The sequence below is a fragment of the Labeo rohita genome, chromosome 4 (assembly GCF_022985175.1).
Source record: "Labeo rohita strain BAU-BD-2019 chromosome 4, IGBB_LRoh.1.0, whole genome shotgun sequence".
NCBI classification, from domain to species: Eukaryota; Metazoa; Chordata; class Actinopteri; order Cypriniformes; family Cyprinidae; genus Labeo; species Labeo rohita.
The window spans coordinates 8362361-8386939 of record NC_066872.1 but is presented as its reverse complement, the minus strand read 5'-3'; the positions used below and the strand labels follow the sequence as shown (position 1 = coordinate 8386939).

Sequence of the window (24579 nt, the reverse complement as noted above, 5' to 3'; positions counted from 1 at the left end):
TTTTCAATATTGAACACTAATGTTAAATGAAATAGAATACAAACCCACCTGGTTGCCTTCATCTCAACCCTCATTTAGGATTTCTTCACAGGAAAACTCTAAAAGAAATGGATATGATAAAAATGAAATGAATGAAACTGAACTACAGAGTAACATGCAGGTTGGAGATGGAAAATCAATTATACAGTATTTTAAGTTCATTAAATTAACTGCTAACCCTAATACTTGCCAATTAAAGTATTTGTTTATAAATTGCTTAACTTATATTTCCAATAGTCTCCATTTACATCTGTCTTACGAGCTTGTCAGATCATCTGTGTCTTACAATATACTTCATTACTTTAATTAAATAAACAGATACACATTTCATAACATACATGTTGCTTACTTCTGTATGAATTCCAATGTAAGTGTCACCTCTTCTGGGTATTTGTAGCTCACAACCTCAACAGTGGTCATTAACTTCTTGAAGGACAGCAATCTTGAACTGCCCATCACCTTGAACACAAAAGACGTTACAAAATTACCATATACATATTGACAAGCAGTTTGAACACACCTTATACTCACAAGGATGATAACATGCAAAAGTAATCAATCCAATAATTTTGGTAACGTTGTCTGTGACGTGGCTTCCGACGCATCAGACAGCAAACAACTTCACATTGTTGTGAAAGTCAACAGAATAAATGACTCAATAACTATTTTCTTTCTGAAACTTAACACTAATGTTAAATAAAACTGTTAATAAAACAGAATACAAACCCATGATAAGAATGCAGGTGTGCTTGAGATTCACAGTACAGCAGCAATCACGTCCTGTCATTAAAAAAGAAAACGAAAGAAACACAACGGTCATTTTGACATAATGTCGTGTGCATTTGTCCATTAAAGTGAGAAAGATAACGAGGACCTAAAGTTACTGGCACGCTGACCTGAAGCGGCATTATTATTCTGGCGCGGCTGCCGCGCGTCGGCCGCCTCTGTTTACACAGTCGCTTCACAGACAGCTTGCTAGTAACGTTACCGAATTAGTTTGTGTTTTGCATTTTATCTTCCGTGTGTGTGTAAAACAGACAATAAAAGGTCAAAACTTACCTCATTTGGCAGAAAACTCCACGAGGAAGATGTCTGACGATATGCAGAGAAATGTTGAGTGCGACGGCTCCGACGTCAAACAAGCCAGACAGCAACTAAGTTAACCTTACGTAAACAATTTATGTGACATTTAACTCGTTTATCACGAAGAGTATATGAAAAACATGTTTCCCAAATTCAAAAGCCGACATTAAAATGAAACTTTGACCGAGAAACTCTCCGCGTCTTCTCTTCACTGTTTTCGCGCCTATGTAAGCCACCAACGTTCTTGTTCCCACAATGCAAAGCGTAATTCAAAAATACGGAAAAACACCTGTAAAAACCAAAAACGGAAAATTTCCTGTAATTATTAGGGTATATTGTACTGTATTTTTACGGATTTTTTTTACAGTGTAGTTCCTCCATTACAACTTCATGCACTAGCTACCAATATCCTGGTAAGTAGAAAAGCTACTTTAAAAAAACTTCATTGTAAGGTATGCTTTATATAAAATCAAGGAGTTAAGTAAAAAGGAAGTCTCATTATACCTGCAATTTTGCCTTTTTTAGTAACTAGCCAGCTAACACCGTGTCTACACCAGACGTGACAAAACACAATAGAACCTATAATGCTGTCTACATTGGATGAGGCGTGGTGTGACACAACAAATCCCCGATGGTAAACTGCTGCTGTGTTCTGTTGTTTTTCAACGGTCGCTTTGTCACAACCAGTGTAGACAGACTTTAGCTGTTGCAGTGCAGTGCAACAACTGTCGAGTCCGTGTAGATGCGGTGTAACGATATTTTTTCCACAGTCATTTAACATGCCACAAATATTAAAGTTGCCACTATTTAGTGCATCAAGCTCTGTCCACATGACAGTAGTAAGAAAATTTTAGACAACAGCATTAATGTTTCTCAGCAAAATCATGTGGTGGTTGCTCAGTTTCACTGTTAAGTGGGCAACACTACTGACAGTTGACACCTACACGAAATTAAGAGTTATGTGTTTGATTGCCCTGTTCCAACTATCCTTTTACCCTCTGCCTTCTCTGCTGTCTGTATTAAACTGCCCTTGTATTAAAAACAGTGGAAATGCAATGTTGGATTTGTTATGTTTGTATTTTTTCCTTTTTCTCTCTCTCTCTCTCTTTGAAGATTTTAATATGCAGAGGCTTGAGGACCTTCTAGAGCAAAGTGTTGATGGGCAAGATTTTGCTAAGCAGTCACCACTGTCCAGCTGGTATCAAAGGCAGAAAGATGTCCAACAGGCGAGGCCACAAAACCTTGCCAACTTATTGTGAGCTGAGAATGTCATCCAGATAAAATGTAATCACTGTCACATGAGAGAAGCAGTCATCCGTTGTGGGGAATGTTTGCCCTCAGAGTGGTTTTGTGCAGAGTGTGATCAGTTGATACATAAACACCACACTCTGCACAATAGGCAAACCACCATGCATGGCTTCTATAGATACATTCCCCCAACAGAGTTTGTGAAACTACATGATGACAAGCACATCATCTGTGAACAAGGTTGGTATCTCTCTTTTTTTCCATTGATTTTGCATTTTTTTGCCCTAACAAACTAAATGATTACAGCAACAACGGAGGAACAAAACTATGGCGGCAAATCAATGCCATTAATAACCGAGCGCACCACTGATGCTGGCACGCGCAGTAAATCACATACGCGAGAGGAAAACAGATCTACACGCGAAGAAACGGGAACCCGCGAGCTCATTTCAAACCTTTGTGCGCATGTGATCTTTCCCACATCCTCGCGCTCGATCTTCTCTCACCTGCTGGCGCGAACACTTTTATTTTTGTCAGTCGTGGGGCGGGACTTGCTGGTTTAATTGTAATCTCAAACGCCATTGGTTACCTCGTCTATTCCGGAAGTCGGCTGTGATTGGACGCCTGTGAAAAGACCATCCATAATTCACGTGACATGAGACATGGCTTCATCAACAGACCAGATGCATGTAAGTTGTCATTTATTTATTTTTTCTATAAAAATAACATATCTGTTTTCATTAAAATGTCAGTTGTCTATAGAATACATTGTCAGTAGTAGGGATGTAACGGTATGAAAATTTCCTATCACGATTATAGTGACCAAAATGATAACGGTTATCAGTATTATCACGGTATTGTTAAAATGTGCTGGAAGTGTTCAAAAAGTACTAATACATATATTACTTCACCAAGTTTTACATTTAAAAATCAACAAACAACAAATAAAATGACTTTTTGTTTACCTAATCAGTGAAACAATAACAGTACCAATGATGTCAGGATTTTAAATGACAACATGACTGACAACCTATATGGCATGTTCAAATATCTAAAGTAAATGATCAAATAAAGCTTTGAAAACGTTTCATAAAAGGCAAACCTCACATTTCAGCCTTTAAATAAAGAAAAGAGTTAAGTAAAAATAATAACTGATTAATAAATGATTATATGTTTTTTAATCTGCTCCATAAATCTAGATAACTTATCTGAATTGTTTAAATGTGTAGAATTCACATAAGCTTGTTTTTCATCAACTGGTCAAAATATAGGCTACAGCAAGGGCATGACAATTCGGTCTGTTTTTTGGCCAGACAAAAACTGCACACAAGCTGAATGTAAATATAAGTCCCTGTAAATCCACTGTATGTCACTAGATGGCGCTGACGGAAAAGCTGAATTACAGCTGTAATACTGGATAAAGCAGTATTGCGATCAAGAACACTACTTTAGATGTTACATGGAGTGAAGATGAAAACAAAATGACATCGAATCTTTTCTAAAGACAATCAGAACCTTCAGAGCCACATTCATATAATGAATTAATTCATATATTCATTATATTTCTATAATTCCCGATTTATGTTTCTGCCGGGGGGCAACCCCCAGTTGCGAAGTGAAATACACTGCAAATACATCAGTTACCTGTCACGGATTGGCCAGGCTCTACAATCACTCACACGCAGCGATCACAGTCACCAGAGTTTTAATCACACACCTGCACGTAATCAATCTCACACACATAAAAGCACACACCACTCACTACTCCTTGTCCGGGCTCGTTCATACGAAGCGGACTCATTGTGTAGCTCTCCCAGAGTTCACAACATTTACCTACCTGAAGATACTTACCTTTATCTCAAGCTACATCCAGTCAGTGGTGCGTGTGTCGTAAGCTCGACAGCTGTCATCCAACGGTGTGTGTGTTCTCTCCGTTCTCCAGTTCATCTCCCGTCGTTCCTGCAGAGGAAACATATTCCAATCAGCTCGTAGTAATCCATTCAAGAACTTGTCATACCTGAACTGTGATACTCACCTCATCCTGCACGTCATTCTTCATATGTGCTCTGCTGTAAATAAATATTGTTACTTTCACTTACCTCAGTTGTCCGTCTGCTTCCGTAGCATTACCAAATACAAACATTTTTTCTATGAGGGTTGCGCTTCACTAAATAAAATGAACAAATACCTGTTTACAATAAGCACTTATTCGCGCGTGGACAGGACAAAGTTTGAGGGCGCATATGTAATATCTGAGGGAGCAACCCAACAAACATGAGACGTCCACCCGACGTGCAGATCACGTCTATATTGCGTCGGTCGGTCCAGGACCATATTTGTACTTCTACACGACGTGCAAATCCAGTACAGTATCTGGACGTCGGACTACGACGTCCCTTGGACGTAGATATGCAGTTCAAAATTTGAACGTCTATTAAGGGGTTTTCCTGGACGTCTGTATAACGTGCAGAACAGGTTCAGGAAATCGACTTAAGAACTTTTTATACAATTAAACATGACAAAGTTCTGACTTAAAAAAAAATGTAAATATCATTTTTATAAAACATTTACGTGTTAAAACAGTGTAATATTTGTATAAAAACATCATGTCAGTAACATAATGCGGCCATTTAATTATTTTATTAATATTATTAATATTATTATTATTATTTTTTTTTTTTTATGTGTAGTATTTTTCACTAGGACATTGACAGAAACTGCCGCTTACATCTATGTGTGTGTGATTAAGTTAAGTTAAAGTTTAAGTTAAATAGATGTAAAGAGATTTAAATATAATAGATAAATATATTTAAATATTGAATAATAATACAGAATATTAACACAATATTATTGTTTATTATATATTTTAATAATAATAATATATTTAATAAATACATTTAAATTTAATTTAATAAATAGATCTATATTTAAACGTGCGCTTGCGTGAGGGGCATTAACGTAGTGACGTAAACGTGATGGCGCAAGCAGCCGCGAAGACGGAAGATATTGATATTGTGTATTACCAAAGACTGAAGATATAACCACCACGATAGATCCGTCGTGTAATTTATTTAACTTTACGTTAAGGACACTTTATAAAGCCTACAGAGGATGGGACCCAACCTGACCAACGAACAGCCTTCACAACGCAACGCTGCTATTTGGAAATTTAAACAGTAACGGTCTCTAACGGTCATCTGAGAGACGGACGGGTGCTAAGCCGAAGGTAAGCGATATAAATGTACCTTTATTCGTCGTTTTGTCAATCTAATGTTAAATTTCACTTTAGATGTATTTTGTTCTGTGTTATGACGATTTCAAATTCAACTTTTTGTAATTTTTGTATCTCCCTGTTGGTTAATTTGCGAGTAAAGTGGTCAGTGAAGTTACAGTCTGAGGTAAATTTATGTTGATCCCTTTTAATTGTCTAAATTAGTCACTAAAACACGTAACTTCACAATAATGTAATATTTTCAAAACTTTATCTTGTGTTAAGTGTGCTTGTAGTAAAATAGACTTTCAGTAAATTCACTAAAGACTAAATATATTAGTCTGGCAGTTTTTTCTGATCATATGTTTACCAAAGAGGTCATAATGAGCATTGTGAAGCTATATTTGTAGTTATAATAATAATAATCGTTTATATTTCAATGTTGTTTTCAGGGCAGTTCATGAAGACAAGATGAGATGTTTTGTCAACCTGGACAGAAGTTCCACCTCCCACACCAGACTCTCTGCTGTATATGGAGGCCTGTGCACTAGCACATGGGTTTTTGGAGCCAGGGACCTCTTGCAGGGAAGAAGATTTTCCAAGGACCCCCTCATAAATATAACAGTGTTTAAGGCTAAAGTTAATGTGGATAGGAGTATAATGAACATAATATAATTGTTTTATTGGTGCAAATTGTCCCTATTTTATATGAACTGTGTAATAATACAGCACAATATAGGCCTAATTTACCATATTTTCCAGACTTTACACCAGGTCAGGAAAAAAACATGCATAAGTTGCATTGGTGTATAAGGCACATTTTAAAATAATAAATAAAACAAATGTTAATAAACTTAACAAACATTATAAACAATGTAAACATGTAATTTACTTTTCCAAATAATTTAAATTAATTGCCATTCAGAACATATATACACATACATATATATATGTATGTAGTGTATATATATATATATATATATATATATATATGTATATATATATATATATATATTAGGGGTGTGATGAGACACTTATCCCACGAGACGACATGAGACTGGGTTCACGAGAACGAGACGAGAATTTTAAACTTTTCTTAAGAAATCCTCAATGATTAAAATATAGGGAAAATAGTCTTTTATTCAACTGAAAAAGACAAAATGCAAAAAACATTTAGGTGTATTTTGAACTTTATGAAATTAAACTTCCATTTTAATGGAATAATATGCAGTAATAAACAACATTTAAACAAGAGCTTCACGATTCTGGATAAATTGCAAATCCCACTTGTTTTTAATAAATTGGAGATCACGATTCTAGAGAAAAAAGATTGGAAAACTAAACAAAATAACAATTTATTAGTGGTTCTGATAAACTATTCACTGCTTAAGACTTTTAAAAACATATTCATTTAAAAAAAAATAATAATAATAATAAAAAACATTTAATGAAGGGAGTCAGTGTCTCACTTCATTAAGTATTGTTTGACTATTGAAATTTCCTGAATGAATGATTCAATGACATACTTTTTTTAAATGGGCAATTGTCGCCACCTCCTGGCGGAAGAGGTTAAGCGTTACTATACATACAAGATAGTTTCGTTTTGATCGCTACTGTAGAAAATAAGTGTTTATACCCTAACTATAAACTTTAATCCCAGTACTTCTGTTACTTAAATGTCTGTTACACAGCAATAATGATTATAATGTGGTTGAAAAGGTTGTTTGTGTTGTTCTTTCTGCGTTCACATTTACCCTCTGATTCATTAACATGGGCATCGACAAAACGAGCCATTCATTACAAGCAATATTTATTTTAAATTAAGCCTATCACAAACTTATTTAATATGATACTGAAACTGCTAAACTATTTTTTTAGTATGTACAGAAGGTTTTAAACTTCTCTTGTGTCAGAATTAGACGTTTTTTTCCCCCTCAGTTCAGCTCCAACAGGTGAACATAATGTATGTTTTGTATGTTATTTGTTACAGTTGTTATCCACTGAAAATACGTCCACAGTGACCAGATCTAAACTAAATTTTAACCTTCTAGAGGTGTCCTGTGAATGTCAATATTGGACGTCCAGAAGACGTCATAAAAAGACGTTGTAAAAACTTTCATTCTGGCTCTTCAGGGGACGTCATTTCAACGTCCGACAAAGACGTTGAAATGACGTCGTTTGGACGTACTTTTACTCATTCATTACAATTAATATTTATTTTAAGTTAAAATTTAAATGTTTTCATGGTTTTTGTACACTGTGTCTGTAAGTTTATTTACAAGTACAAATAAAAAATTATAATAAAATAAACATGATTTTTACTTGAATGCAGCCTAAGAGTGTATATATTATGTCCAGAAACAGTATAAATGACATCTAAATGAGACTGCAGTTGACCTTCTAAGACGTTGAAAATACGTCCATAATGACCAGATCTGAACTAAATTTTAACCTTCTAGAGACGTCCTGTGAACGTCACTATTGGACGTCCAGAAGACGTCATGAAAAGACGTTGTAAAAACTTTCATTCTGGCTCTTCAGGGGACGTCATTTCAACGTCCGACAAAGACGTTGAAATGACGTCGTTTGGACGTACTTTTGCTCAGTGGGAAAGAGCCATGATCGCTATATATTTGGGAGAACAAACCCGCTGCAATCCGATAGATTCGTGCTGGCACCCTCTCGTATTACAATAATGCAGTCTTTGCATTTGCTAATAAAATAACGCCAAAAACTGCTTCAATGAAGGATGAAAATGAGAATAGAGTCGTAAAAGCTGCAATCCATTTCTTATTGCTTAAAATGAACGGAGACTATCTCGTGTTTTTCAGTGCGTGCTCGATCATTTCCGTGCCATTAGCACCCTTTTAAAACATCCCAGCTTTTCCGCCGTCATTTCACACACAAAACGAAACTACTCTGCGTGCAGTGCGCAGATGAGACTGTTACTTAACTGTGCTTTATGCTGGACATTATTTATTTATCATCAGTTGTTCAAATCGTGGTAATCGAATACGGTTTTAATGAAAAAAATATGAAACGGTAATACTAACCGTGGGGAATTTTATCATGATTTATCGTCAAACCGGTAATCGTTACATCCCTAGTCAGTAGAATACATCTTTAGCAGAAAGTTTAATAACATCTTGTGATGTTAAACAGGACATAAACCCTTTTTATAGGTTGTAATGACACTTTTCTACGGTTATTGGCATGGTTAAAGGTTATATTTTAATTTTTCATACAACATAGGCTTTATTAACTTGACAAAATGCAAATAAAATAAAATAAAATATAGCACTATATTACCACGACCACTATATGCTTACCCAACCATTTTTATATTTCTCCTTACAACCACAGCAATGTAAGGAAAGTGTCCATTAAGTAAGTGAACATGATTGTAAATCCCAAATTGGTTCAAAGGACCTTTGGATGAAAGATAAATGATTTGTTCATATTAATAAGCATTATGATGTTGATGTTCTTATGATGTTATTATTTTGTTATTCTGATGTTATTGTTTTGTTGATCTCTATTCTGCAGCAGATCCTGAAAAGGCGTCTTTTGGAGGACCTTCTCTTCAAATTTGAGAGAGCACTTTTGAGATCTCCGCTTGACGTGGATTACCTGGAGTTTGTGCCGCCAGCAGCTGTATCTCCTCCAAGCACTCTCAAGACATGTGGAAATATCCCACGAAATCATTCAGGCTTTGCAGGAAGTGTTCGAACTAGTCCGACAACCATCATATTCCACTGCTTCATATGCAGCGGGAGATTCAACTGCTGGTCTGAGAGGACGTCCAAGGTTTGCAATTGAAAGAGAAGAGTGAGCTGAAATGCTGCAGACAAACCTTCCTGTGCATTACATTGTAAAAATTATGGCGTTTCCACTAGAACCATCTTCAGAAGAATGAATGACTTTGGCCTTTCTGTCTCAGGGATGTACAGCAGCATCACTGATGAGGAGTTGGATAACACTGTGACAACCATTAAGGATGACGTGTCTGCTGCTGGTCACAGACGGTCAGAGGAAGGTTGTTGTCTTTAGGTGTACGTGTACAATGGCCGAGAATAGCTCCTCAATGCACAGAGTCGACTCAGTTGGAATCCTTTCAAGATTGGCGAGATTGGGATGTGTTGTGTGAAGAACGTACTCTGTTCCAGGGCCCCTTTCCCTCGTGCACATAGACACAAATCATAAATTGATACGGTAAGTTGTTTTATTTAATATACGCACATATTAAACACTTTTATAGAAAATGTAACAATTTTTAAAGTAAATTGCTACTCTTTTCTAACAATAGAAAAAAGCTACAGGAATTGTAGCACAAAAGAAAATTACAGTACAATTAGAAAAAAAAGTTTTTGTCTTTTGTTTTTCTGTCTTGTGAATAGATACAACATCATAATATTTGGTGGTGTGGATGGTTATTCCAGGAAGTTATGTTTTCACTTATTGTTTCCGTAAAAACACAGGTTACACCATGTTTTTTTTTATTTATTTATTAATTTATTTTTATTTAGTGTTTACTAGTCATCTGGTATCAAGAGCAGACCAGTCTCCAAAATGTATAAAAATGAATCTTGTTTCTTGAAAATTATACTGTAATACATTAATTTCCAGTCTATATGTTCTCCTGCCTACAGGTATATGTACTTATTGTTGCATTATTGTTCTTTTTCTTTGTATTTTCAGGTTATGTACTTGAATGCAGCAAATAATAACCAGGCATCTACAGCAAACTACTTCTTCTCAGAAGCAGTTCAAAAATTTGGTTCACCATCAAGGTGTGCATAGTAACAAGAAAGAAACGAAAAACACCAATTGTGTGTCTGTAAATAGATTTTCATTAGGTTTCATTTCATCAGATTTATTTATCTTGAACATAAGGGTGAGAGGAGACCAAGGAGTGGAAAATGTGCAGATATCCAGGTACATGTTCTCTTCAAGAGGTGCTGACCGGGGAAGTTTCATCGCCGGTAAAAGTGTCCATAATCAAAGGTAAAGTACAATTGTCTGCAATTTCTAAAATATCAAAGAATTATTCAAAACTTTTATTTTCAGCAACCTATACTGCCTGTCGAAATACTTGAGAGTTTTTGACTGGATATTTTTTGCAGTGATTAGTATGTTTCTGGCTTTTTATTTGTCTGGCAGCATTTTAACCTTTAAAGATGCAGTGTGTAGAGTTTTATTTCTTAAACAACCATTCTGAAATATGTATCCCATGGTCATATTCTTGGATGGAAATGTAACAAATTATGATATATTTATTTTTTTGAACAGTACATCTGTAGGCAGCTTTTCAGTGTTGCTGAAGTAACAAAATATTTTACATTCAAAAATAATAATTCATCTCAGCTGTATTATCTGCACTGTTTTATTTATTTTAACACTTTAAAAAAAACAAACAAAAAAAAAAGTGTTTCTAATAGGATTGAGCATCTTTGGCGTGATGTCAGAATCACGGTGACCAACAAGTACTCGGACATGCTGCACTCGCTGGAGGCAGAAGGATTGCTTGACTTATCAGTGGTTGAGGAACTTTTCTGTGTGCACTACACTTTCCTTTCAAGACTTCAGGCAGACTTGGACACATTTGCAGAAGCCTGGAACCATCATCATCTCCTCAGAAGGCAATCGAAGTCCAGAGCAGCTGTGGCAGATGGGACTGATACGCACAAACACTGGCCAGTCAGAGAGTTACGAGCTATTGTAACACTGCTTTACTTCCTGTCACCACACTGCTGTTTATGGTAAGGTATTAATCTAGATACTTAACCATGTATTTAACTGCTATACCTTCAGGACATTGAAGAGCCAGACCTGGATTGGGACACAGCAGCTTCTTATGATGCCTGTGAAGACTTGGGAGTTGTTGTTCCAGAATTTGAATGCCCTCTGAGTCCAGATGGATTGAGGCCCTCGAACACCTGCTGAATTCAACTGGTGCTAATGTCCCTGTCAAAGAACTGGATTTGCTTTGTCGGGAGTTTGTTTCAACAAATCTATCATAGTAATTTAACAGAAAAAAACACCAAGCAAACTTAAAGACACAGATTTTATTGTGCATTGGAATTTATTGTATATAAATATACTTTGTTCATTTCTGAATTGAGTTTGTAACAATCTGCCAACAATCAATACATGGCCATGCTTTAGTACGAACTGTTATAAAGAAATAAACTACAGTTGAATATATGAAAACTGTTACATTCCTGTTTGTTTTTTTTTTTCAAACTGATAACAGTATATCAGACTATATGAAGTAAACAGTATATGAAGTAAACACTACACTGAGAATTCATCTCATGAACAGCCAAATTCTTTACTTTTACTCACAGCCTGTCACATAATGCAGAGAAACTCTTTGTAATTCCCCAAGTGCTGGGTGGGCAAGGTCACGGTACAGGAGCATGCGTTTACGAGAGGACAGCACAAACGCTGTTGACCGTACTGAAGCTGACAGTCGTGATTGAATTCTACATGTATTTTGAATTTTTCTCTCTGCGTGGATGAAATGGGAATGTGTCCTTGACCAGTCAGACACTGCATGAAGCTGCTGACAGTGATCTTTTCTTGTTGTTCATCTCCGCTGGTGTAGTCCCCCATTTTATCCCCCTGTTCATCGTCATCCTCACCTCTGTTCTCTGTACTATTGCTTCCTTCTGCAAGAAACAAGATAAAAATCAAAACTACAATGTTAGGTATTAGAAATGAACAATGTAAACACTAGGGCTGGGTTGACAAATTTCATGATCCGATTCTCAATCACAAGCTTGCAATTCGATTACAGATTAAAAGTTTTGATATATATATATCAGGTACAGTACATGCCAAATTTTCATGAAGAAAAAAAAATCTTGACTATGCTGAAAAATATACACGAGAGTCAGTTGATACTACATTATAATATTGAAGGTTAAAATGGACTGATTTGTGCTATACAACTGATTAAATTACACTTAAGTTTTTATTATAAGTTACAATTACATAGTAATTCAGGTTTTTTTTTGTAAATATAAATATAAACATTTAAATAGTGGCTGTCATAAAAACTTAACAGATTTGTTCAAACACACAACATTAAAGAACACCCAGGACCTGGGTTGAAAAACACTGTATTAAAAATACCAAAGCACAAAGCTTACTGTGATTTATTGGATGGGATGTGCACTACACTGTTCTGTCCATTAACTGAAAACTGTCACACCCCTGGACTGATTAGTTGGTTTCTCCCATCATTTCCCCCTGCAGCTCTGTGTGTTTTGGTATCTCCCTTATTGTCTGCACCTGTGTTTGTAATCAGTCTGTGTATATATAGCGTGTGTTTTCCCCCTTTCCTTGTCGGACGTTAACGTTACCTCCCAGTGTTTCCAGTGTTTCCAGTGGATTATTAAAGACATTTCGTTTCATTACGTCGTTGTTAGTCTGTTCCTGCCTGAAGCGTGACAGAACGTCCGACCAACACAGTTTTTTTTTTGCGTATTCCCCCCCGTTTTGTTTATCGTTCGTTTTCTAGTCTTTTGTTTCCGTTGTGTGTTTATTATGCATCACCTCCGACCGGAATTCATCCTCCTCCGGCTGAAGCAGGGGGATTTACCGCTCGAGGGATATACCATCATGTTCAAGCTTGTAGCTCACACCACCAGCTACCCGGACGACGCGCTCTGTGCGTTTTATAACGCCAGCCTCAATGCGTCATGCAGAGCGCCGTCGTCCGAGGACGGCCCTCGAGCGGATTTCGCCGCGTTTGTGGAGTGGACACTGGCGAGAAACCGATCCTCGTTCCCCGCCTGTTCCATGGACAATCTCGCCAGTGCCACTCCAGACCCAGAACCCAGCCAGCCACCCCGACCTGCGGAATCACAGCCAGAGCCCACCGATGACGGAGAGCTACAGCCCGCCGCGACCAGCGTGCCATCGCTGAGAGGAGCGACAGAGCAGCTGATCACCACGGAGCCTGAGTTGCACGAGCCGTCAGATCAGGTGCGTGAGCCGGCCACAATGACCGCGACGGTGGAGGGAGCAGTAGGAAAGGAAAGTGCTGAGGACAGCATTACCCACTGCACCACCGCTGAGGATGAGCTTAATTGGATTTTGGGACATACCATAAAGGACTGTAATGAACCTGATCTATGTTTCCCTGAGGATTTAAATATTGAACCCCCTGTAAATTCTGAACTGTCAGCCTGTTTGGATTTCCCACCCACCCTCCCTCAGTCACCTCTGCTTCCTGTCAGCACCTCTGCTCACCCTCAGCTCACCATCTGTGCGGTGGGTTCGCCGCAGGTCTGCCAGTCTCCATCGGTGTCATGGCTGGAGGATCCCTCATCGTCGCCTCCAGCCTCAGAGTCCTGGACTCCGCCTCGGCCCTCCGACCCTGCGGCTCCACCCCGGCTCTCAGCTCCCTCGCCTCCACCATCGCCCGTTGGTCCACCAGCTCCACCGGGCTCCATCGTCCCTCCGGCTCCGCCCTGGTCAGTCGTCGCCCCACCTTCGCCTCTGGACTATACTCCTCCGGCTGCGCCTCGTCGCTCCGTCCCTCCGGCTCTGTGGACCTCCTCCCTCCCACAGGCACAGCCTCGGTCCTCTGTCGCTCCGGCTCCGCCGCGGACCTCCGGATCTCCGCCTTCACCTTGGTCGCCAGAGCCTTGGGCTCCGCCTGGGCCCTCCGGATCCTCTGTGTCGCCCAGGATCATCGGCTCTCCGTCTCCGCCTCGGGCTCTACCACCACCTGCTCCGCCTCCGTCGGTCGGCCCCATGGTGTCGTCAGCCCTTCCTCCACCATGGCTCCTCCCTCCATCGGCTCCACCGTGGGGTTCCATCATGGCTGCGGTCTGGGTCTCACCTGGCTCCTCCTGCTCCAGCCCCCTCCTGTCTCCTCCTTGGCTCCTCCCTCCGTCATCACCTCCATGGACTATTCCGTCACCACCCTGGACTCCATCTTTTGCCCTCCTCCCGGGAGTCCGTCCTCCGCCGAAGCCCCCTCCTAAGACTTTGTACATTTTGTTTTCCCTGTTTGTCGGCGCGAGGACGCGCCTTCCGGGAGGGGGAGGTAATGTCACACCCCTGGACTGATTAGTTGGTTTCTCCCATCATTTCCCCCTGCAGCTCTGTGTGTTTTGGTATCTCCCTTATTGTCTGCACCTGTGTTTGTAATCAGTCTGTGTATATATAGCGTGTGTTTTCCCCCTTTCCTTGTCGGACGTTAACGTTACCTCCCAGTGTTTCCAGTGTTTCCAGTGGATTATTAAAGACATTTCGTTTCATTACGTCGTTGTTAGTCTGTTCCTGCCTGAAGCGTGACAAAAACAGGCTAGACTAATCAAATCTTGGGATTTAAGAATATCAATATTTTTCACCCAGCCCTAGTAAACACATTTTTATGTGTATCTTTAGTTACATCCATAATACCAAACACTGTATTGGCTGAGTGCACCACATTAAAACTGATGTAATTACAACAATTCAGAGTAACAATGTTACCTTCATCTTCAAGGCTCTGAATGAAGTCTTGTAAATAGTTCACAATTCACAACTCCCTCTGTCTTTTGACTGAGCCCACCTCAATTAAAATGGGTGCGAGGGCCATTGTGAGGAAATCTGCATCAGGCTACTCATCAAAAACAACAACCTTTTATTATGCACCACTCAAAAACATATGTAAAATGCAAGTAACAAATAACGGCTGAAGTAAAAGCTGATTTTTTTTTTCAGCATTTCATGAAGGCCATAGAGTTCCAATCCTCTGCACATCTGCTGCAGCATTGGAAGGATTCGGACAGTCGAATGCAGGACGACAGCACTACATAGAGTAAATCCAGAAAAAAGGTGTACAATAGAAAAAAAAAACCTTGTTAATAAGGGGAATAGAAGTTACTATATAGTTATGAAATTACAATATAGTTAGGGTTAGGAAGAGGTTAAGAAGACTTTTGGTTTAATTTACATTGACTATAGAAATTGTGAGCTTTCAGGCCTGGGGAGGGGTGCACTTCTGAAATTCACTGATATTGTTATGCTTTCCAGAACAGTGGGAAAAGCAAGGGAAATAGGTCTGCTTAAAGTGTTAAAAATCAAAACCCTAATGGGTAGATTTGAGAGGAAAAGGAAGTAGAGAGACAGATTTAAAGAGAACTACAAATGTCACACGTACCTGACAATGTCCTCCTTTCTGTCAGATGTTAGTGGTCCAGTTTACCCACAAGCCACCACTCTTTCAGAGACGTCCAGCAATGCTGTAGTGTCTGCTGTCTCTAAAAAAAAAAAAAAAAGTGAAGACAGTACTTGTGTACTCTTGTTTGAATATGACCAAAATATACACAGATTGTACTGTATACAATACTTGAAGTGTGGGAAAATAAATATAATTCCATATTTTTCAAAATAACTGCATGTATTACTGATCATTTATGTAGTACAGATGAATTGGAAAACCTTATCAATGAGGTCTAGAAGGTCTGGATCTGTAACATCAGCTTTTGACAGTTGATCTTTATTAATCTCCCCAGAAGAGATGAAATTGTAGATCCACTCCTGAAAAAAGTGAGGTGGAGGGCCATCTTGTGTTAAAAAAAAAAGGATAAACTTAGACTTAAATGCACCTGTTTTGCTTGTCATGCTGTTGCTCCACAATATTCAAATCCATGTTTGGTTGCACCTTCACATCTGAAAGAAATAATGTAATTAGCTGAATACAAGTTACTACAACACACAACAAAACCTAATGGAAAGTGCAAAGCATTAATAAATATTAATAAATAAGGCAATAAATATTAACCTTTCCCCACAAGTACTTGCATGTACTTCAGTGTAGTCTTGTGGGTACATGGCTGAACACACAGGACAAGATACCTTACAAATGCAGAAAAATATGTTAAAAAAATGTCTTTTATATGTCTTTTATAAAAAACCTTAAAGCAAGAAACAAGATAACAAGCAAACTTAAAATCATTACTATTATTAAATAAAATTACTTAAATTTAAATGAACTACCATTAATAACCATTCATAAAATAACATTAAAATTAAATTTCACATTGATTTTCAAACACACTGGAAATAATCCAGCAACTCAAACACCCTCCGCCTTTCTGTTGGGAGACTCCAAGAATATGGTAAATAGTCCTGCATGCATCATCTTACCTTGACATCCATCACTGCCAAAGATGAATCCACAGAATCCAACTCACCCCCAACTGTGGATGTGAACAAAAAAAATAGGATTTAAAGTGAGAACAAATCACTTTGTAGTTCCTGCAAGTTATGATATTAAGTCTTAAAATACAGGGGTTGGACAATGAAACTGAAACACTGGCCAATATAGTGTTGGAGGTTTCATGGCTATATTTATGCAGCCTGGTGGCCAGTCTTTACTGATCGCACATTCCACCAATAAGAGCAGAGTGTGAAGGTTGACTTTGTGCACCCAATAGCTCAAACATTGTACCCTGAAGGTGGTGCCGTGTATTAGGATGATAATGCACCAATACACACAGCAAGACTGGTGACAAGAGTGATTTGATGAACATGAAAGTAAAGTTAAACATCTCCCATGGCCTGCACAGTCACCAGATCTGAATATTATTGAGCCACTTTGGGGTGTTTTGGAGGAGCGAGTCAGGAAATGTTTTCATACACCAACATCACATAGTGACCTGGCCACTGTTCTGCGAAAGGAATGGCTCAAAATCCTTCTGGCTACTGTGCAGGACTTGTATTTGTCATTCCCAAGATGAAATAATGCTGTATTGGCTGCAAAAGGAGGCCAAACGGCATACTAATTGTGGTCTAAACCCAGGTGTTTCAGTTTCACTGTCCAACCCCTGTATGTCAGTGTTGTCTCAAGATGCACCCGCAATGTTTTCTTATAAGGTAATTTTATAAAAGATGCTTAAAATTCTTAATTTAACTAAGGCCTAGTCCTGACTTTGGATAAGTCCCGTCTGTGAATCCGGGCCTAAGCATAGTAATATTATAGAGTTAATGTATAGAACGCTCAATAGAAATCTAACTACAGCCAGCTCATTTGAACTTTTATAAAGTTTCTAAACTTGTAAGATACTAAACACAACATGTTAAAAGTAAAAACAATTGAACCAGCAAGTCTCGGCCCACGACTGATAAAAATAAAAGTGTTCACGCGAGCAGGTGAGAGAAGATCGAGCGCGAGGATGTGGGAAAGATCACGCAAAGGTTTGAAATGAGCTCGCGGGTTCCCGTTTCCTCGCATGTAGATCTGTTTTCCTCTCGTGTATGTGATTTACTGCTCACGCCAGCATCAGTGGTGCGCTCGGTTATTAATGGCATTGATTTGCCGCCATAGTTTTCTAGCCACTCAAGGCATTAAGGCAATTACTTTTATATGTGTCATTCCAAGTTGTAATTAGTTTAAATTAAGTATTTGCCTAAAATAAGTTATATCAAAATAAAGATAACTTAAGACACCAATCAGATACAAATGACTATTTTTAGTGCAGGACATGCATGAGGATCACATGTACTTGGTGGATGTTGCCTGTTTTGTCTGAATAATGTGGTAAGGCAGTGTTTTTAAATTGACTGGGATGTTTAGCTACAAAGCATCCAAACGCCCCCTTAACCCACATTTCTAACATACATTTGGTTAATAAAACTGCATCAAATATCATAAAATTGCTACCTGAGAACGGGTTGATCATCTTCCGTCGTTAAATCTGATTCACTTTCAACCAATAAGATGCTGTGAAAGAGGTCGCATTTTCATTGGTCCACCGTGAAAGCCTATCCCTGATTGGTCAACTAGTTTTGACAGCCTATAATTTCAGAAACACACATGAGGAAAAGTGTAGAAGGATGCGCGGAAGGACTAAACACAAATGTATGATATGTATGAAATGTATGAAATGTATGAAAACAGAGAGCATAGAGTTGACCTAATAAAACAAACACATGAAACATCATGAACATTACAGTGTTTGCCCACCCCTATTCTGTCCCCAAATGACTGAATAAAACGGCCCCTAATCAAGTCACCGAGCATAATAGACATAAACTAGTCCTAACTCAACTGAGAGACCACAATAACAGCTTAGTCACTAGAGACCACATCCAAACCTTGGGTTCAATAATAAACTCAAATGTGAGTCTCCATAAGAAGAAGAAGAAGAAAACAGAGCTGTAGTTAAAGCTGATCAAACGTAGAGCACAGGGTCGACTGAGGAGTCGCTTTCTTCTTCCAGACGTTATTGTTTTCATAACTAACTTGAGGCCGGACGGGACGACTAGGGATCGACTGAATCAATGTCGGACATCAGCTGTAGAGGAGCCGCTCTGTTTCCTCCACAACAACATTTTACAGCCAGACGTGTGTTTCTGAAGAAAGCACAAAGATTATTCTTACAGTTTTGCGGTTTTCCTAAAAAATATGAAAAAAAAAACATTTTACCAAATTACCAATACCTGCTGAAAAGTTAGTGCTTTTTTTCCTCTTTTTTTTAAGTGTTTTTGCCTGCATATTTCTCTGTTTAACACATTAATGATGATTCTTCTCAAAGTTATAAATTCTGATCAGTCAGGCTTCATGAAATCCAGGTGTGCTTTGGATAATGTCTGACGTGCTCTTTTTCAAAAGTGTTTAGAGGCTGTGAATACTCCAGGACGAGGATGAAGAGATCTTCCTCCTCAAACCAGTCCAGCATGTGCACCATGTAGAGGCTCAACGGAGCTCGATTCAGCAGCAGGTTTAGAGACACTTCTGGAGAAAAGAGATCAACAAATGATTCACTGACTTTCAAAATCACATTTCACTTGTAAGGAAGATTTTTAATTATTTTTTTTTTTAAGAGTTTGTACAATCGTTACACTGAAATTAAAATGTACACGTGCATTTAAAAGCAATTTTAATACCCTGTGTTTAGAGAGCGCACCAAACAAACATGAGCTCACAAATAATAAAATGATTTAGTTCATTTAGAGAACAGACAATACTATTAAAACTGAACGCGGCTGTTCAATGCAGTGAACCGAACGACAGTCACATCACAGATCAGATTCATTTATCACGTGAAGAGAGTGAGTGAAGCTGACTGACAAGAAGAAAGAGGTGAGAAAGACAAAACCATGGTGAAAGAGTTTCAAAACAAAATGCAAAAGCACCTGTTATAAACAATTTTGGATTTTGAAAAGCCTGTTAACTTTTGCCGTTTATCTCAGTTGTGTCACGAATCTGGTCGGTGTCCTGTTCTCCGCTCACCACCAGATGTCACTCTCACCTCACCTACACACTCTGACTGTTGCACTACACCCCAGACTACGTTCCCCATCAGCCACTGCTCTTCTCGCGCGTCCAATCAGAGACAGTATAAAAGCCCCGGTCCTCCCACTTGCAAACCACGGATTGTTAGATTGTATTGTTGTATTCCTAGTGTTTTCTTAGTTTCTTGTTCCGAGTTCCTAGTCCCCAGTGTTTTGTCTTTCCCACCTGGTTTTCTCGTTTTGAATGTCTAGCCGCCTGCCTTTTTGACTATCGCTCATGTTTACTGGATTATTCTTTTTGACTGCCTGTGATACACCTGTCTGCTCCTGTCTTGACCCTGCCTGCTCGACTATGTATCTGTCTCGTCCCAATAAAAGCTCGCACATGGATCCGCTCGCCTCTCGTCTCCTTCCCATCGTAACAGAACAATCCGTCACAAAAGGATCCAGCAGCTTTCACCCTGGACATTCATCTGATATGGACACGGACATAATTCTTTGCAGGATCAAACAGAAATCACACACACTAAATCAATACACCCGTGAGTTTCTCTCAATTTCAAACTATTCCACTCTCCCGGACTGTATAAAAATTGAGATTTATTGTGAAGGCGTGAACCAGCCCCTCCGTGCACGACTGAGACGCTCGTCTCTGGAGGAATTCATGAACTTTGCGTTGTTGTGTGTGGGTTCGCCGTGCACCGTGGGGGTCGCAGAGAGGGAGCGCGACAACACGGTAATGGCGACCGCGCGTCCCACCCGCAGATTGGCGGTCATGCCGGAGCATGATCCCAAAAACACGTTTGCCGCCTGGATCGCTCGTGAGATGGCGGCCGTGCAGGAGCACGCTCAAGCAATGGCGACGGCTGCGGAGAGCACTCATCTAATCGCGGCGACAGCTGCGCCCGTTCACAAGATGGCGGCCACGTCGGAGCGCGTTCATGATACAGCAGCGACAACAGAGCCCGTGCACAAAATGGCGGTGACTACGGTGCCAGTTTGCAGGAAGGCGGTGGCGCCAGCGTGCGCTCACAAGATGGCGGCGACGGCGGAGCCCGTTCACAAGATGGCAGCGAAGACAGAGCTCCGTCACGTCACAGCTGCCATACAAGAGCCATTTAAAGTTACAGTTACAGTTCCCAAGTCTACCCAAGTTGCAGCTGCATTTCCTGAGTCAAGTCAAGTTTCCAAGTCAAGTCAAGTTGCAGCTGCATTTCCTGAGTCAAGTCAAGTTGCAACTGTATTTCCTGAGTCAAGTCAAGTTTCCAAGTCAAGTCAAGTTGCAGCTGTATTTCCTGAGTCAAGTCAAGCTTCCAAGTCAAGTCAAGTTGCAGCTGCTGTTCCCGGAGTCGAGTCAAGTTTCCAAGTCAAGTCAAGTTGCAGCTGTATTTCCCGAGTCAAGTCAAGTTTCCAAGTCAAGTCAAGCTACGGCTGCTGTTCCAGTGTCAAGTCAGGTTAAAGCTGTGTTTCCTGTGTCAAGTCAAGTCAGAACTATCGCCCCTATCTCAAGTCAAGTTACAGCCATCTTTCCTGAGCCAAGCACTGTCAAGATGGCCGTCACGCCAGAGCCACTGCACAAGATGGCCAAGTCAGGTCAAGACACAGCGTCAGGTCAAGACACAGAGTCAAGTCAAGACACTGAGTCAAGTCAAGACACAGCTGCCGTTCCCCACGAGTCAAGCCAAGTCACAGTTGTTCCCCATGAGTCAAGTCACACTACAGCTGTTGTTCCTGAGTCAAGTCACGTTACAGCTGTTGTTCCTGAGCCAAGCCAAGTTGTTCACGAGTCAAGTCCCGGTACAGCGGATCTCCATGAGCCAAGCCAGGTTATAACAGATCCTCATGAGCCAAGTCAAGCTGCTGCTGTTATTCCAGAGCCAGGTCGAGCTTCAGCCGCTGCTCCGGAGTCAAGTCAGGCTACCGCTGTAGCCTCCAAGGCCAGTCAAGCTTCCAAGGCCAGTCAAGCTTCCAAGTCCAGCAACGTCAAGGCTGCCGTTCCTGATTCAAGTAATGTCAAAACTGCTGCTCCTGAGCTTAGTACAGTCAAGACTGAGGTTCTTGTGTCAAGCAAAATCAGAACGGATCCTCCCGAGTCAAGTCAAGTCACAACCAATCTCCACGAACCAAGTCAAACTTCAGCTGATCTTCATGAGCCAAATGAAGTTATTATTGCTGTTCCAGAGTCAAGTCACATCCCGCCTGACGGCCCAGAGTCAAGTCACGTCCCGCCTGACGACCCAGAGTCAAGTCACGTCCCGCCTGACGGCCCAGAGTCAAGTCACGTCCCGCCTGACGGCCCAGAGTCAAGTCACGTCCCGCCTGACGGCCCAGAGTCAAGTTACGTCCCGCCTGACGGCCCAGAGCCTCCCCATGTCTCATCAGACCTCCCAGTGCCTTGTCATGTCTCGTCTATTTGTCCAGAGCCAAGTCACGTCTCGTCTGACCTTCCAGAGCCTTGCCATGCCTTGTCTGACATCCCAAGATCACGGCCTATCATGATGGCCGGCGTGCTGGACCCACCACTAGCATCAGTAAGGGCAGCGAACATCCCAGTGGCATCAATACCTACCTTTAAAGAGGTCCTGCCACCCACCACTGCTCTTCCCTTAATGGCGGTTGCCATTTGGTGTGTGTGGTCTGCACACTGTGCTCCTGAGGTCACATCTGTTCACAAGTCCGCCCCTGAGATCACGTCTATTCTCAAGCCTACTCCAATGCCCCCGCCTGGTCATAAGTCTGCTCCAGAGCTCCTGTCTGATCTCAAGCCTGCTTCAGAGCTCTCGTCTGGTCTCAAGCCTACTTCTGAGCTCCCGTCTGGTCTCAAGTCTGCTCCAGAGGTCCCGTCTGGTCTCAAGTCTGCTCCAGAGGTCCCGTCTGGTCTCAAGTCTGCCCCAGAGGTCCCGCCTGGTCCCAAGTCTGCTCCAGAGGTTCCGTCTGGTCCCAAGTCTGCCCCAAAGGTCCCGTCTGGTCTCAAGTCCGCTCCAGAGGCCTTCCCCGTCGGAGAAGCTGCGCCAATGCCTCCTGAGGTGTCAGCGTCAGCTGTAGAACCTCTTATGGAGGAGGCGTTAACCTCTAAACTCTCTGCTTCTCCCTGTCTTCTGTCTGCCTCCTCTGTCACTGTTCTCCCCAGGTCCCAGCCCATGATGCGGGTTCCTGCTCAGCCCTGGAGGGCCCTGGCGCCTCCTGTTGCGCTCTGGAGGGTCCCGGCACCTCCGGTTCCACCCTGGAAGGTCCCAGTGCCTCCTGCTCTGCCCTGGAGGGCTCCTGCCCCTCCTGCTCTTCTGTTTGTCTCCTCTATCCCTGCTCTCCCCAGGTCCCGGCCCATGACGCAGGTCCCTGCTCCGCCCTGGAGGGCTTCTGCTCCGCCTCCGGCCCCGCCTTGGGGGGCTCCTGCGCCTCCTGCTCCGCCTCCGGCTCCGCCCTGGAAGGCTCCTGCGCCTCCTGCTCCGCTATGGAGGGCTCTTGCACCTCCTGCTCTGCCTCCGGTTCCGCCCTGGAGGCCTCCTGCCCCGCCTCCGGCTCCGCCCTGGAAGGATCCTGCTCTGTCGGTCCTGCCTCAATCACCAGGCCCTCCACATGGACCTGGTCCTCCAGCCCTTGCCCTGTCTCGCTCCCGCCCCACCGCTCCCCTGGACTGTTGTTTCCTTCGAGCGTCTGGAAGCCGCTCCTTGGGGGGGGCTATGTCACGAATCTGGTCGGTGTCCTGTTCTCCGCTCACCACCAGATGTCACTCTCACCTCACCTACACACTCTGACTGTTGCACTACACCCCAGACTACGTTCCCCATCAGCCATTGCTCTTCTCCCGCGTCCAATCAGAGACAGTATAAAAGCCCCGGTCCTCCCACTTGCAAACCACGGATTGTTAGATTGTATTGTTGTATTCCTAGTGTTTTCTTAGTTTCTTGTTCCGAGTTCCTAGTCCCCAGTGTTTTGTCTTTCCCGCCTGGTTTTCTCGTTTTGAATGTCTAGCCGCCTGCCTTTTTGACTATCGCTCATGTTTACTGGATTATTCTCTTTGACTGCCTGTGATACACCTGTCTGCTCCTGTCTCGACCCTGCCTGCTCGACTATGTATCTGTCTCGTCCCAATAAAAGCTCGCACATGGATCCGCTCGCCTCTCGTCTCCTTCCCATCGTAACAAGTTGATAGTGGAAGTTTCATATTTATTAGTTTCCACAGTGTTTGCTGAATTGTATTTATTTAAACTGTGTCATTTATTTATTTTGTTTCTTACGTTTCTTATTTATTTGGTTCCACAGTATTTACTGATTTTCAGTTTTGTATACCTATTTAAACTTTGTTTAAAAGTTATTATAAAGTTATTATTTTATATTAGGCATATAACATAGTGTATTTTTATTCGTTTTGTTAATAAAAGTTCATTAGTGAAGAAAAGAGGGAAAACTGAAATGAACTAAAAACAATTGTTAGATGCTAAATTGTGCTGATTTGAAAGTGAAAGTAAAACTCGAACTATACCTACAGAACATATTGCTGTATTGTTTTCCTTAAAGTTTCTTTAGTTGGTCTTTAAAAGTTCTTTAAAAGTCTTAAATTTATCCCCATAAATCCTGCAGAAACCCTGAGTCACTTACCAACCTGTGTGGAAGAGTGAACATTGCATCTGGTTTATCAGAAGGACAGTGAGACTGTTTAACTGCCCTGATGCTGTGAGTGTTCAATATTTCTTCACATTCGTCAAGATCCTTCTGCAGTTCACTTAAAAACACAAAACACATGAAGCATATCTGCT

The 24579-nt window shown here is 41.0% G+C and overlaps 2 protein-coding genes across 5 annotated transcripts in view; both read right to left on the bottom strand.

Moving 5' to 3' along the window:
* Positions 1 to 24579, bottom strand: part of LOC127164128 (protein NLRC3) — a 551968-nt gene that overhangs the window by 25092 nt on the left and 502297 nt on the right. The window lies entirely within an intron of this gene.
* The window catches only part of LOC127164127 (NACHT, LRR and PYD domains-containing protein 3), a 169752-nt gene continuing 169611 nt past the window's right edge, over positions 24439 to 24579 (bottom strand). Inside the window, exon 12 of the mRNA XM_051107852.1 lies at positions 24439 to 24545. Coding sequence (XP_050963809.1) covers positions 24505 to 24545 — 41 coding nt within the window. The 3' untranslated portion in view covers positions 24439 to 24504. The remainder of the gene's footprint in view (positions 24546 to 24579) is intronic.